Genomic DNA, 15,199 nt, shown 5'->3' on the forward strand with positions numbered 1-15,199 from the left:
GGTAGCAAGTTGTGATAGCCACTTCCTCTCATGAATTTCAGGATTATGCATTACTTCATTGCGCACCACTTTCCCTCTACCCATTGGTAGTTTTACAAGTCTAACTTCAAACTTAAAACTCTAGTGGGCCACTTCACATGGTATACTTATTGCCAAAGTCTGACAAAAATGATGGAAGTATACTTATACTAATTGCCAAAGTCTGATGAAAATGATGGAAATACAAAAAATTCAGATTTCATTACCAAAGTCCGACGAAAATGGTGGAAATACACTTACACGAATTGCCAAGAGATATTATGCTTTTTATACAAGTGGCCCCTAGTGAACAATAACCACAGCATCTAAACTTTCCATCTAGAGATAATTGCATTAACTCAAAACACTAAGAAGGCCTTATCAAATTAGTTCAAAGTTCTCTCATGCATGGGCTTGCAACTGTCTTTTAGCACCAAAATTCTATCTGCTGAAATAAAATTTTGCATCCAAAACTGCACTTAGGAATCCAGATCCATAGCTTGTGCAGCTTTTGCCTTCAAAAGGGCTGCACCTTTGATATTTAGCTTTGCCTTTTTCCCAACCTTGAAACCTCGTCTTTTTGCCTTCTTTTTTGATACATCAATCTGCAAAAAGTACCATAGCCATGAATCATTGGTTGACATACTTAACAACCAGTGCTTAGTGAGGAGTTGGAAATACCTTCATCTGATCTGCCTTCGCTTTTAGTTTTTTCTCCTTCTTTTCCTTATCCTCTCTTTCTCCTGCAGCAGTACATTAAAACATGCTTTAGCCTCCATCCTTTCGTTCCCTCCCTCCATGTTTGTTGCTCATTTCACAGCTTAATTACAAACATCATACGTTTGTGATGGCCATGTAGAATCCAGAAACATAACTGAAAACTGAATCGAAAAAGACAAAGGAGTGCAATAGGGCTGCAAGGACACTAGACTACTTGCAGCTGAGTAGAGTACCAAAGTACACGTCACAACAGCACACAAGCCCAAAACATGGCATTCCACAATGCCCTCCATGCCTACCGCATGTTTTCTGCTCTTTGATCCTCAGCCTTAAGTTAACAACGGGTTAAAGATGTAGGTCGCAAACAGTAAGATTTCCCAATAACAGGGTGAAACAAAGGGCAGCAGCAGTAGAATGTTCAAAAGAAGATCACATCTTGTTGACCACTCACACTGTACATACATCAAAAGGGCACAGAAAGCAGTTTACGCTACCATCTCAGCCAAATGAACAGAGGGAAAAGACATAGCTGGCAAAATGTGGGATTCCCAATAACAGCTGCTGTTGACCATGGTGGACCAAAAGGCAGCCGCAGTACAGTGCCTAGAAAGTGCCCACACACTGTCCACCACTCGGAGACATATCAATAAGCCATAGGAAGCAATCTTCCCAACTATCACAGCAACCGGAAAACCTCCACAAAACCATCTAAAAACTGTAAGGAAGGTCCAGGCAGCAAGCCTCAGCGTTGCATGGACTTCCCACGTGACCACAAGGGCAAAATCAGATTCATGCAGGAGTCTAGACTCTAGACCATTAATTTTATAGAAAGCAACCCCCTTGCCTTGACAGCCCTTCAGCCACCAAAAAAAAGAGCTAGGCTTTCTACATAAATTAATATTCTAAAACTAAGGTGTTTGAATTGTTTAACCCACATGAATAGGAAAAGTTAAAAACTTAATTCACTTTCAAACAAATTCCTGCCCAATCTCAAGCTGCTCCATATACCACTCATCTACTTGCTACTAAGCCCGCTTTCATGCACATGGGCTAATAGCCCACCAGGCATAGGCATGTGAGCAAATTGTGTGGCCAGCCACCATCTAGGTGAGATTTGGGGTTTGATACACTCAGGATGAATACCCTTAGGTATAGGTCTCTATCGATGCTCAGTTTGGAAGATATTGTTAGCAATCATGTGTGTCATTTGTGGTCATCTCCCACTTGTGAGCCTCAATCTGAGTTAGATGAAGACATTTGGAGCTCTAACAATGTATTTGTCCATCATTTCTATTGTCCCAGACATTTTAGTGGAGATCCACACCTGCATTTTAGTCCAAGCTACCTATTTCCTCTGTTTCTGGGCAAGCATCCATGGTCTTCAGCAGGGTGGACAGTTGTGGGCATTTATTGCACAACATGCAGATAAGCCAGCTGCCGCCCCCCTTAAGCTGCATGATGGGGCTAACTGTTGCAACCTTCTATCATTCAGACTTTTGCAGTTTTATTCCTTCAGTCTACTATATTTCTTTCAGTCTCCTCCTCTATTCACTCCATGTTGACTTTCCTTTTCGAGCAGGCCGGCCCATTCTCCACTTGTTTGGATCAAAATCAAGCTGGTCCCAGACTATGTTTTCTGTCACAGCCTTCCTCCCCTGCACCCTCTCTTTACTGCGTTCACTTGGCAGTCCTCTCAAAATGTAAAATATACTTAAAAATTAACCAAATTTGTACTGAACTTTCTTTAGAATAAGAATATGCATCATCAAAGCAAAATACAAAGGTGTAACTTGAGCAACGACCCACAAGTAACAAGTTACAACACTAATACAAGGCTCAACCTAAAGTCTAATTAGTAATAACACATTACACAATACAAAATTCAAATAGCTGAAATTTTGAACAATGATAAAATCATGATTCGTGTGACATGTTAGCTTTGCCATTGATGGTCAAATTTCAGCTGCCAGCAAGACTACAAGTACATACTATAAAGCCGAAAGTTGAAAGTTGAAATTTGAAAATTGAAACATACAAAGCTGAAATATATAAAGCCGAATCTTAAGACCGAAGTAGAAAATCTGCCCAAACAAAGTCTGATTCATGTAACATGTTAGCTTTGCCATTGATGGTCAAATTTCAGCTGCCAACAAGACTACAAGTACATACTATAAATACTAAAGCTGAAACATATAAAGTTGAAGCAGTGCACTCAAGACCGAAATAGAAAATCTGCTCAAACAAAGTCTGATTTATGTGACATGTTAGCTTTGACATTGATGGTCAAATTTCAGCTGCGAGCAAGAATACAAGTACATACTATAAATCTGAAACTCAAGACCAAAGTAGAAAATCTGCTCAAACAAAGTCCAAATGACTGTGACAAAGGCTAGCAAAGCAAAATGAGTCATGACAATTCAAAAAGGGCATATGATGTATGCCAAGGCCCAAGGTACATGGAGCTGCAAGCAAGCACTAATCAAAATGGGCATCACTCATGCCAAAGCTGAAAGCTGGAAGCATCTGACATCACTTGGAATCCTCCTAATCACGATGCTGACCATGATCCTCCTCATCCACATCCTGTTGGTGCTCCTCTGCCTGTTCTATCTGCTGCATTTCCCACTCCACAAAAGGATCCACCTTTGCAATCATGCTTTTACCAAGCATACGCAAGTTGGCACTCACAAAAACCAAGTCACTTGCCTTTTGTACGCCAAGGCAATTTCTTTTCTTAGATGCTATATAGCTGTAGGAGCTCCATAATTGCTCCAGACATGATGAACTAACTGCCTGGCAAGTACATGAATGGCCAAACTCTGCAGCTCACACCCATCTGCACCATAATCCTCCCACCACCTTGAAATGATCCACAAGTGCATCTGGACAGCCAAAGGAGCCCTCTTGCTCCCTCTATTGAGCCAGCTGATTTCTAATTTTTCTCCTACTGTTAGTATCAAGCACCAACCTATCCAATATCACCCTCCAACCAGCTGATCCATCTTTATCTATCATTTTATCACCCCCCTGGAACTCTGGATCCAAGACAAATGCTATTGCATGCAAGGGAGAGTAGCAGGAATTGCATCTGCTGACACAACTCATAGATGGTCTCATACCTATCTGCATCAAGCTCCAAATCTTTCAATCTCTCTATCATCCTATCCATGGCCTTATACACCTTACCAATGCATGGTTGCATACCATCCACAAGCCTCAATAAATCCATTATTGGCTGTACCATAGCATCAATATGCTTCACATCATCCCAAAACACAAGATTTTCTGCCAATTCTTTACATTCCATCCCTATAGCAATGATAGCCAGTGGTGAAGAAGTAAACTCATCACTAATAAAAAGTTGTCGCAAAGCATCATTACATGAGTTCAATCGACCCAACATCAGAAAATTAAATGCAAATTGGGTATCAAAATATTTTTAAAGCATTTTATTTGACTTCTTGCTGAGCTCATGGCACAAGAACCGATGATTCAGCACAAACGATACCATCAAATTTGCACTATCAATGACAGGCTCTATCCATGAGAGCTTTCCAATATCTTTCAACAAGTTATTCAAACGTTGAGCCATGCAAAAAAAAACTATAATATGAGGATAAATGCTCTGTAAAATAACAGCTGAAGCCCTATTTGTGGGCTCACCATCAACAACAAACCCCAAAACAAGATCTCTACCAATAAACTCTACTGCATATTTCCACTCAGCAGCAACTTGCAAGTGCATCAGTTGACTTTCCTATACCTGAAGCATCATGAGATGAAATGAAGTACATGTCACCTCGAGAATAAGCAACCACCCCATGGATAGATCTCATGCACGAGTTACTCCATCCATCTACAATGATTGACACACCATTCCTTTGCCATGTGTGCTTGGTCTTTCCAGTTGCTTGCTCCACCACTTACCTTTCCTTTTGAAGCAATGTAGTACACAATGTTTATGATGAAGGAGGAGTATAAGTTGGACCATACTCCCCTATCTTTTTGCACATCACTTTGAAATATTCAGACCCCGTAACATTAAAGGCTATGTGATCATGGAAAAAAAACCGTGCAACTGTAGCATCAACTTCCTCTAAATTTTGTGGCTCCCAAACAGCGTAAGAGTGCACTGTCGCCTCTAGGAGGATCAACCGATGCTTGCCCAACTTATGTTCCTATCCCAAATGTTTCTCGAATAGATGAAGTAACATCAGCACTAGATGGTGTATGAGATACCTGAGAGGTCAATGCCGTCACAAATGCAACAGGGTCGACAGCTAGCGCACGTGGTGCTCTTCTCGTAGAAGATGAGGCTCGTAGCCTGGCATCAAGGTGGTTCCATACGTAATGTACGGCACGTATAGATACGTACTATACGTCGTTCTGTATGGATAAATTTTTTATGTACATAAAAATACGTACCTTTGTAAAAAAATAATAAACAAGAGGATATTTTAGGGTGTTTCCCACTGTACATTAAGCATAGAGATATATACATTCCCTACTTAGTACTTATGACCATGTCACATCACAATTGAAACCTTTAAGCATTAAACATTTAACACGTGCATAACGTTGAATAGTGAAAACTGAAATTTGAGACTATCAAACTAACATTGATGAAGTCTACATGATAAAGAGCCAAAACATAACACAGTACACTGCATCAAACAACGTACAATTGCTAACAAGGAAGTTAGGAACAATCCACCAAGGTGACAAATGTCAAGTCAAGATGGCTCCTAATAGAGCATACATATGTCATAAATAAAAACACCCAACTGAAATATATGAAAATTCAAAATTTTTAGATCTGACTGTAGTCACTAGTGCCCATAGTCCACTGCCTAGGCTCTAGCAAAACTCATGATCAGAAGAAGACGATGATGAGGCTGAAGAGAGCATGTCTCCATCCGCCACGACATTGCCATCGTCGTCAAACTCTGGCTCTACCATCACAGGGCTTGTAGCCTGGACTGCGTCACCTAGATCCTCCTCCTCCTCAGTGTGAATGAGACAAACTGCCTCATTCGCACGTCGCCAAGGAGTCCGAATGGGTAGCTTCCCTCTGCGAATGCCTTTCCATCGAGCACTCTCTGGATTTGCAGCTTGGTCACGTAGTGAAATGCTATAAGCACGTGCGCGTGACCTCGTCACACGCCTATCCACCTCCTCCATTTCTCTATGAAGCATATGCAAAATCTCCTCCTGCTCGTCCCTAATATGCTGGTCTTCATCTGTGATCGGATGACTCGGATCAGCCACCAGCTTTATACGTGAGGGATTAGCCTATTCAAGATGGCAACATAGCATACATTTGTTAACATTGAACAATAATGTAAATTTTAAATACTAATATAGAGATATAATATTTCAAACATGTAAATAGCTACTAGTTCGAACCTGCTTGGGTGTCCCCAAGGCATGGTAGGCACGCACAAGCCTCATATTGGCCCTGCAATACACTAACTTCTCCAATTGAGAAGTGCTAAGGCGATTCCGGATCTTTGTATGAATCAAAGAATAAGCACTCCAATTGCGCTCACAAGCATCCGCTGAGCAATCTTGCATTTGCACATGTCATTGGCTTGATAATTGCCATTGCTACACTTGAGAGAGTGAAAGAGAGAGAGAGAGAGAGAGCACAGAGAGTGAGTTACCTGTGACAGGATACGTAGAGCCAAATAAGTCAGACGTGGAAGCCCTTGCCGACCATAACTCTGCCACCATGTGAGAGGAAGACTAGTAGCCTCCGAACACAATGCCACCGCCCGTGAAAATGATGGTCCCAAGTTATTCATGAAGCTGCACATCTCTGCATCTATTTGAAGCTGCTCCTCCTCGTCAAAGATACGTGCGATGAACTTGTCTTTCAGTTGCATGAGATGCTGCTCATGGAACAAGCCTCGGGTCTTGTAGAAAGGATGGAGTAAAGCAAACATCCCATGAATGGGACAACTCATAAACTTCCACCGACTCTCTACAAGAGTCAAGATATCATCTCGACTGCAAAAATCAGTAACATCAAAGTTTAGACACATTGCAAGGCCAATGCATGTGCTGTACTATATAGCCTATGCATTAAAATTTAATAATAAGTAAATAGCATATGCAAGCAGCCATAAAGAAGTACAAAAACAAAATCTAGTACTTACCGCTGCTGGGACAAGGCTTGGCATGCTATGATATGGCTCTTCATCTGCATGAAGAGGTGATAAACCAGACCCAATGTGGAGCCCTCCATATCCATGACTCGTAGCATCACATGCATGGGCTGCAAAGCCACTGTCAAATCCTGCACCTCTGTCCAAAAAGACTCATCTAGGATACGCCTTTGAATGGCTTTGGTCGCCTCTTTTTGTGCATGAGACATGTCCCTCCACTTTGGGTCCACAACTGTCTGCAAAAGTGGATCCCTAAGCTTGAAGAGCCTTTGCAACACCAAAAACATGTATGCAAATCTGGTCTTGGAGGGCCGCACCATATCTAGATTACTGTGGCTACGAAAGATGGCTAAAGCCTGATGCTTCTTTCGAAAGAATGTGATCATCCTAGTAGCATCTGAAACTGTGGGCTGCACCCAAGGTAGTTTACCTATGTCCTCCATAAGCAAGTCTAGACAATGGGCTACACATGGAGTCCACACAATGTGTGGGAACTCCACCTTCACCATTTTTCCCATTGCCTTGCAGTTGGATGCATTATCTGTAACAACTTGGACCACATTCTCTTTACCAATCTCCATGATGGCTGTACGAATATGCCCATAGATAAACTCACCTGTGATCTTCTCTCCTGCCTTCCCTGCATCTACAGCGTGCAAAAAGTAAGTACCAAGACAAGAGACAAGTATATTTATGATGTGCCGCCTGCGTATATCACTCCATTCATCAGAGATGATGGTGCATCCAAATTGTTACCAGCCAGCTTTCACTGGGACCAATGCCTTATCTATTGTTGGAGCGCGCGGGTAGCGGAAGCGTGAAGATTTGCAGCAGAGGAAGTGAACAGGTGAGTGAGAGTGAGAGTAAGAGTGACGAACTGATTTGGGTGTGTACCAACAATGTGTTGGTACACAAAGAATAAAATGTATTTATACTTAGGGCCCGTAAAAGGGTGCATTCACATGTACAACTTAACAATATACGTGTAAAATACACGGAGGTGAATAAAGGACCTTTACATCCCAACAACCTCCCACTTAAAGGTCCGGAGTGAACCTTTAACCAACTCCCACTAGTCGTATGCAATGCTCATGCTGAGCCTTGCCTAGACTTTTAGTAAGAACATCTGCAGGGTTGTCCTATGTTTTGATCTTGGTCAATGTGATTAGACCATCCTCCAGAATCTATCTGATAAAGTGATATCGCACATCAATATGCTTTGTGCGTGAATGATACATGGCATTTTTAGCCAGATACACAGCACTCTGGCTATCACATCCCAACACTGGAGTACTCATAGACATGCCGAGATCCTCTGCGAGTCTGCTCAACCATATAGCTTCCTTAGAAGCTTCAGTAGCTGATATGTATTCACCTTCAGTAGTACTCAGTGCGACGATGTTCTGCAACCTGGAGCACCAAGAGACGGCCCCTCCAGCAACTGTAAAGACATATCCGCTAGTGGACCTACGAGTGTCTAAGTCACCTGCCATGTCTGCATCACAATAACCCTGCAGATTAAGTGCACCCTGCCCATAGCAAATACACTTTCTTTGTGTACCCTTCAGATATCTAAGAATACTCTTGACAGCCTCCCAATGTGGTTTGCCAGGATTTGACATAAACCTGCTGACAACTCCCACTGCATGAGCAATGTCTGGACGAGTAGCCACCATAGCATACATAAGAGAGCCACAAGCTGATGCATAAGGGACTCCCTTCATAGCATTGGCTTCCATGTCATCTTTTGGGCTGTTGGCTTTACTAAGCTTAAGGTATGGAGGTAAGGGTACTCCGAGAGACTTAGCTTCAGCCATGTTAAATCTGTCCAGTACCTTTTCAATGTACTTTTCTTGAGATAAGAACAATAATTTCTGCGTTCTATCCCTACGAATCCTCATGCCCAATATATGCTCTGCATTCCCCAAATCTTTCATGGAAAAGGCTGATTTCAGCTGATCTTTGAGAGCATCCAAGCTAGTCTTTCTCTTCCCAACTAGCAACATATCATCCACATACAAAACAAGTATGATAGGGCTGCCATCTGTATCCTTTTTCATATACAAACAATGATCTGCATGGCTGCGCGTAAACCCATGAGAGAGCATAAAAGTGTCAAACTTTTTGTACCACTGCCGTGGTGCTTGTTTCAGCCCATATAAGGTGCGTTTTAGTTTACACACCAACTGCTCTTTTCCAGGAACTACAAAACCCTCGGGCTGTTTCATGTAGATCTCCTCATCAATGTCACCATGCAGAAAAGCTGTTTTCACATCCATTTGGTACAGCTCTAAATCCAATACAGCAGTGAGAGCAAAAAGCACACGTAGTGTAGTCATCTTCACGACAGGTGAGAAGACCTCCTGGAAGCCAATCCCTTCCTTCTGTGCATACCCTTTGGCAACCAATCTTGCCTTGTACTTAGGTTTCCCATCAGTTGTCTTTACTTTGTAAACCCATTTGTTTGGAAGAGGCTTTCTTCCTTTGGGCAACGACACAAGATCCCAAGTATCATTAGCATACAGAGATTTAATCTCTTCCTGCATAGCTAGCTCCCACTTATTGCTGAATTTGCATGACTTAGCCTCTTTATATGTCAGAGGCTCACCCTCATCAGTAAGCATCACATAATGCAAAGAGGGGTCATACCTATGTGGCTGCCTTCTTGGGCGTGTAGACCTGCGTACCCAATGATCTACATTCTCAGGAATCGGATCTACATCTGGAGGCATGTTATTTTCAGCATTTATTGGCTGCTGTAAGCCATTTTCAGCATGCTGTTCATGCTGTACAGCATCTTCATTTTCATTTCCAGCACCTGCATTTTCATAATCAGCAAGTCTATCTTACTGTCCATGACCTCCCTGTGCTTCTATTTGTTGTCCATCATCATCTAGCTCAAAGATAACCGGCTGATCATCAGTTTCAGCCTGTGGTACAGCACCATGAGGCTCATCATTTGAAGTAATAGGTGGCTGCGAATTCTGAAATTTGACCTTTTTCATGTCATCTGAGGCTAAAGTACTTTTCAGCAACTTTGCCTCATTAAACACAACATTACGGCTGCGAACAATTTTCTTGGACTGAGGTAGCCACACTCTATAGCCAAATTCACCCTCATCACCATAGCCGATGAAAATGCCTTTGGTGGATTTCGGGTCAAGTTTATTCCTCAGCTCATTTCTAACATGCACAAAAGCATCACAGCCAAATATTCGTAAATGGTCATATGAGGCCGGTTTGCCAGACCAAACCTCCTCAGGAATGCCATTATTTAGGGACCTGTTTGGAGAGCGGTTGCAAATGTGAACCGCGGTTTTAAGTGCCTCTCCCCAAAATTCATGAGGGAGATTAGCAGTGAACAGCATGCACCGCACTCTCTCACATAGAGTCCTACTGTATCTTTCAGCCACACCATTTGAAGAAGGGCTGTAAGGGGCTGTAAGCTCCCTCTTGATCCCATGCAAGTCACAAAAGGATTTAAATTCATTAGACGTGAACTCACCCCCATTATCAATTCTCAAGCATTTCAACTTTCTACCTGTCTGAGTGGTCACGAATGCATGAAAAGTTTTAAAAACAGCAAACACTTCACTTTTCTTTTTCAACAAATAAACCCAAATCTTCCTGGAACAATCATCAATAAAAGAGGCAAAGTATGCAGCACCACCCAACGATTTCAAAGGCATGCTACATACATCAGAATGCACTAAGTCCAAGACATTTGACTTACGGGAGACACCAGAGTAAAAGGAATTTTTCACTTGCTTTCCAAACTGACAATCGTTACAAAAATCAAGTTTAGAGCCTTTTCCATCAACCCTCTTCAAAGAGGTAAGAACATCAAGTCCTTTTTGGCTCATATGGCCTAATCTCTTATGCCATAACTCCAAATGACAGCCAATTTCAGCAACTGCAAGAAACTTGCCATTCAAAGCTTTACAGTGCAGACAATACAAAGTGCCCTTCTTGGTTCCTTTAGCAATCAGCAAGGAACCCCTTTTTAATTTCCACAAACCACCACCAAACAGTGTGGTGTAACCATGCAAGTCAAGCTGTCCAACAGATAGTAAACTCTTCTTGATGCCAGGCACATATCTGACATCTTTCAACACAAGTTCTTGACCATTATCCAAAGACAAGTGTATGGTGCCAATCCCATCAATGCTGCAAGCATGATTATTTCCAAGGTAAACCTTGCCATAACAGCCTGCATCAAAAGTAGCAAAACACTCCAAGCATGGAGTCACATGGAAAGAGGCACCAGAGTCTACAATCCAAGTCTGAGTGACGCCATCATCAACTGACAAAAGTGCATCAATCACATCAGCCTTGGTGATCTGCATATCCTGCATGTGACATACAAGGGCATCATAATCCACTGCACATAATACATCAGCCTCTGCATCTGAGAGCTCCTCTATGACAACACTAGAGGCCACATTGGCCTTTTCCTTGCCCTTACCTGCCTCAGATGCATCTATCTTTTCCTCTTTTTTCTTTTTGTCTCCTGCATTCTTCTTTCTCTCTTGTTCCTTCTTGTAATACCTGCAATCAGGCTTCTTGTGGCCCTTCCGACCACACTGATAGCATGTAACATCACTCTTTTCTTTTCCTTTGCTCTTGCTCCAGCTTCTCTGTCCAGCATTTGCATTTTTCTTTTCAGCCCTGCCTCCAACATTATAAGCTAAGTTGCTGCCTTCTCCACTAGACTTACGTCTAATTTCTTCATTCAAGATCGAACTCCTCACACCATCATATGTGAGATTGGGGTTATTACTAAGAGAAACAACCAAAGTCTCCCAAGAGTCGGGCAATGTCATGATCAAAAAGATCGCCCTCAACTTATCATCAAAATCCAAACTTGCATCCTTGAGCTGGTTTAAAATGCCAGTAAATGCACTCAAGTGCTCAGCTGCAGACTTGGACTCATCCAGCCGCATATTCACCAACTTGCACATTAAATGCACCTGATTAACAGGTGTGGTGATCTCATAGGTAGTTTTCAACTTCTCCTATATTGCATGACCAGTGTCTAAACCCTTAATGTCTGTCAAAATGTCATCAGTGACACCCATCTTTATATAAGCCACAGCCCTTTTATTGACTTTGGCCCAATCTGCCTCAGACATTTGTGCGGGTTTATCCATTTGCAAAGCATCCTCACAATCCTTTAAGAACAATATGCCCTGCATACGATCTTTCCAAAGATCAAAGCCCTGACCATCAAATCGCTTGATTTCCATCAAACTTTTAATGTCAGAACTGGAAGAAGTTGCAGCCATTTTATCACAAGTACAAGTGTAAAAGCACTGAACTGCAAGAGCACAAGCTAAATCAGCAAATACACTGCTGTTCTTGCATAACCAGCAATAATCCTCTGCTGTTTTGACATAAACCACCACTGCACAGGCAAATAATGCAGAAATTTATCAAATTCTGCACAAAATTCCAAATTTCCAGGTCCAAATGTGCGCAAATGTCAGCCAAACTGACTCAGCTGAGCACAATTACATCAATACATGAAAAGCCCCAATTTTCCTTGGTCCAATGCCAAGAAATTTTACTCGGATGAGCAAAATTTCAACAAATTTTGAAAAATCCCCAAATTAATTGAGGTCAATGCGCACAATGTCTCCAATTTCTGACACAGATGTCACTCTCAAGCATAAACAGCATCAAATCTGGGAAAAGCCCCAAATTTCCAGGTTCGAATTTGCCCAAATCTGAGAACTGTGCTTGCGCGCGCGAACTCCCGTCAGTGGCAAAGGGGTTGCTTGCAGTAAACCTTAGAAAAATTTAAAAGATTTCTGGAAGAAAAATGTGTCGAATCTGCAGAAAAATGTGACGAATCACCCCATCACCAGCCGTTGACTGTCGCGTGTCCTGCGTCTGATGTCGCCTATTCAAAAAACATGAACAAACTGCATTGCGTGACCTATGCAGCCTGCGCCTGGCTGCTCGTGACCTGCGTTGACCTGTTTGACTGCCTGCCTGGTCAAAATTGACCTGTCGCCTGTCTATCAGGCTGTCGCTTGCACAAAACGTGACCTGCAACACTGTCGCCTGACTGTCCAGCACATACACGTGCCTGGAAACAGTGACGACCTGACCTGTATGAGTGACGACTTACTGATTTCTCGCGAGCGAAGAGCTGGTGATGTCTCACGCGGACTTCGAGGAGCGCGAGCACCTTAACCTCAGCTCTGATACCAGTTGTTGGAGCGCGCGGGTAGCGGAAGCGTGAATATTTGCAGCAGAGGAAGTGAACAGGTGAGTGAGAGTGAGAGTAAGAGTGACGAACTGATTTGGGTGTACCAACAATGTGTTGGTACACAAAGAATAAAATGTATTTATACTTAGGGCCCGTAAAAGGGTGCATTCACATGTACAACATAACAATACACGTGTAAAATACACGGAGGTGAATAAAGGACCTTTACATCCCAACATCTATTAAGGCCTTTTGCTCGTCAAGTGCAGTGGTGCGCATTTTTTTGTAATCCAGCCCACACCATGAATCTGTAGCACTAACACCCACTTGGGCAATGGCCCTAACCATCCTCTTCCACTGCTCAGTCCTTAAGACATTGAAACTGATGTTGCACTCAATGAGAGTGCGAGCAATCTCCATCTCAGCCACCTTCTGACGCTCTCTCACCCAAGACTGAGAATGCACACGTGAAAGCAAGGTGGTTTGCCTAGGCACATGCACATCATTAGAACCTTCCTCCTCCTCTCCTCCTCCAGCATGACACGAGCCCTCTTCCTACTAGCAAATGGCTGCTCTGAGGCAACGGGCTGAGACACAAAACTCTCCTCTACCTATGTAGGAGGATCACCAAACTCCCCAATGAGAGCATCGTGCAAGGCATCTTGTGTTTTCTGGGATCCTTGGCCTTTTGCTGCTGCCCCCATTGCTAGAAAGTTCTCAGCAATCAACTTCTCTCGGACAGCTTTTGGCACCTTCTTGCACACGCTATAGTTGTTTGTGCAATTGATGCCCGTCAAATGCTTCACCACACGCGTAATTGTACTGGTCAATGTGAAATTACAGAATTTGCATGACCACCTGCGACTACCTGAACCAGCTTACCCGGGAGTGTTGACGATATGGAGTATATTGGTATACTCCTTCCAATAGGGATTGACTGGTTTCAGTATGATGGCTCCTGGAGCAAGATAAGAGAGAAAAACATCAGTAAATATGTGCGCGCATGTGCACAAGAATCAACGTGAGCGAGCGTGCGCATGCGCGTGCGCGAGAGAGAGAGAGAGAGAGCGCAGAGAGAGAGAGAGACAGAGAGGGACGAGACATACCTGGTCTGTGCACGTTGGCGCCTCCTGTAGCTCACGTAACGTGCAAACACTGAAACAATGAACACGTTTGGGGCTTTTGTCTCAATTTGCCCAGGAAAATCCACAAATAACCAAGCGATGCAGAAATCGTTAGGCACATCACGTTTTGGGCCCCAAATTTTCCATGAAAAAAATGATCACGTTTTTTATGTTCCATACGTACACAAAACGTAGGATCAGTACGTACCGTACAGTAACGATCCGTACGTACGTACTGAACCTACCTTGCCTGGCATCCTTCTCTGTGAGCTCTCTTCTCTTCATGGGGGTCACATTAGGGCAGAATTGCACCTCATATCCTTCAATGTATAAGAAGTGAGCTCGAACTTTGCTTGTTCCGCTCATGCGCCGATATGGGAATAATTTATATGTCCATGCACGAGATCCTTCCCCACTTCCGGGATGCTCAGCATGCACTTCATCCCACAAAGACCATGCGTCACCCCTCCTACTTCTTCCACCATGATGACCACCTCGACGAGAGTGGTTACCCCGTGCTCAGGATATTGATGCCATGAGAATCTGAGATGATGGGGAAGATTAAAACAGGTTGAGAGAGAGAGAGAGAGAGGCAGGCTCTGGACTATAAGCATGGAGTTTACTGTTCACAACTAGTTGGAGGCTGAAGTTACTGTTCTGAAGTGAAGTGTGTAGAACATCTCTAGCAGACGAGTTGATATCGCTTGTTCAAATCTGGCCAAAGAGAAGGGAGTTGATTGGTTTCTAACTCCACGTGCCACGGGTCACAAGATGAGTCAATTGAAGCCCTCATTTTTTAATCTGGCATGTCATCTTGCCTTCGTATCAACATATTTTAATCGCAAATGTCCGTCACGTTTTATCTAGATAAGGCTTAAGCCTTTTAGATTTAATAATAAACTTTTGTGAGTTTCCGTCACAAACATGACCCGGCGTCACATTTAGCGTCCTGCTCC

The 15,199-nt window shown here is 43.0% G+C and overlaps 3 protein-coding genes across 4 annotated transcripts in view; all 3 read right to left on the bottom strand.

Moving 5' to 3' along the window:
- Positions 1-282: 282 nt before the first annotated feature.
- The window catches only part of LOC148014567 (uncharacterized), a 34,278-nt gene continuing 19,361 nt past the window's right edge, over positions 283-15,199 (bottom strand). Inside the window, exons 2-3 of the mRNA XM_087666422.1 lie at positions 700-761; positions 283-623 (exon numbers count right to left, since the gene is read on the bottom strand). Coding sequence (XP_087522548.1) covers positions 498-623; positions 700-761 — 188 coding nt within the window. The 3' untranslated portion in view covers positions 283-497. The remainder of the gene's footprint in view (positions 624-699; positions 762-15,199) is intronic.
- On the bottom strand, positions 2,850-14,385 carry LOC148014568 (uncharacterized). Of its 2 annotated transcripts, none has more exons than XM_087666419.1 (3): positions 14,226-14,385; positions 6,402-6,747; positions 2,850-6,030 (listed from the first exon to the last, which is right to left on the bottom strand). In XM_087666419.1, the coding sequence occupies exons 2-3, from the start codon at positions 6,702-6,704 to the stop codon at positions 5,596-5,598; spliced, it is 738 nt and encodes a 245-aa protein (XP_087522545.1). In that variant the 5' UTR covers positions 6,705-6,747; positions 14,226-14,385; the 3' UTR covers positions 2,850-5,595. The 2 variants fall into 2 exon arrangements, with proteins under 2 accessions (XP_087522545.1, XP_087522547.1); XM_087666421.1 differs by lacking the exon at positions 14,226-14,385 and adding an exon at positions 6,897-7,661.
- LOC148014569 (uncharacterized) lies at positions 6,046-6,328 on the bottom strand. Its single transcript, XM_087666423.1, has one exon. The coding sequence runs from the start codon at positions 6,310-6,312 to the stop codon at positions 6,115-6,117; it is 198 nt and encodes a 65-aa protein (XP_087522549.1). The 5' UTR covers positions 6,313-6,328; the 3' UTR covers positions 6,046-6,114.

The sequence above is a fragment of the Lygodium microphyllum genome, chromosome 25, assembly GCF_053477565.2.
Source record: "Lygodium microphyllum isolate KBCC chromosome 25, Lygodium_microphyllum_v1.1.10, whole genome shotgun sequence".
NCBI classification, from domain to species: Eukaryota; Viridiplantae; Streptophyta; class Polypodiopsida; order Schizaeales; family Lygodiaceae; genus Lygodium; species Lygodium microphyllum.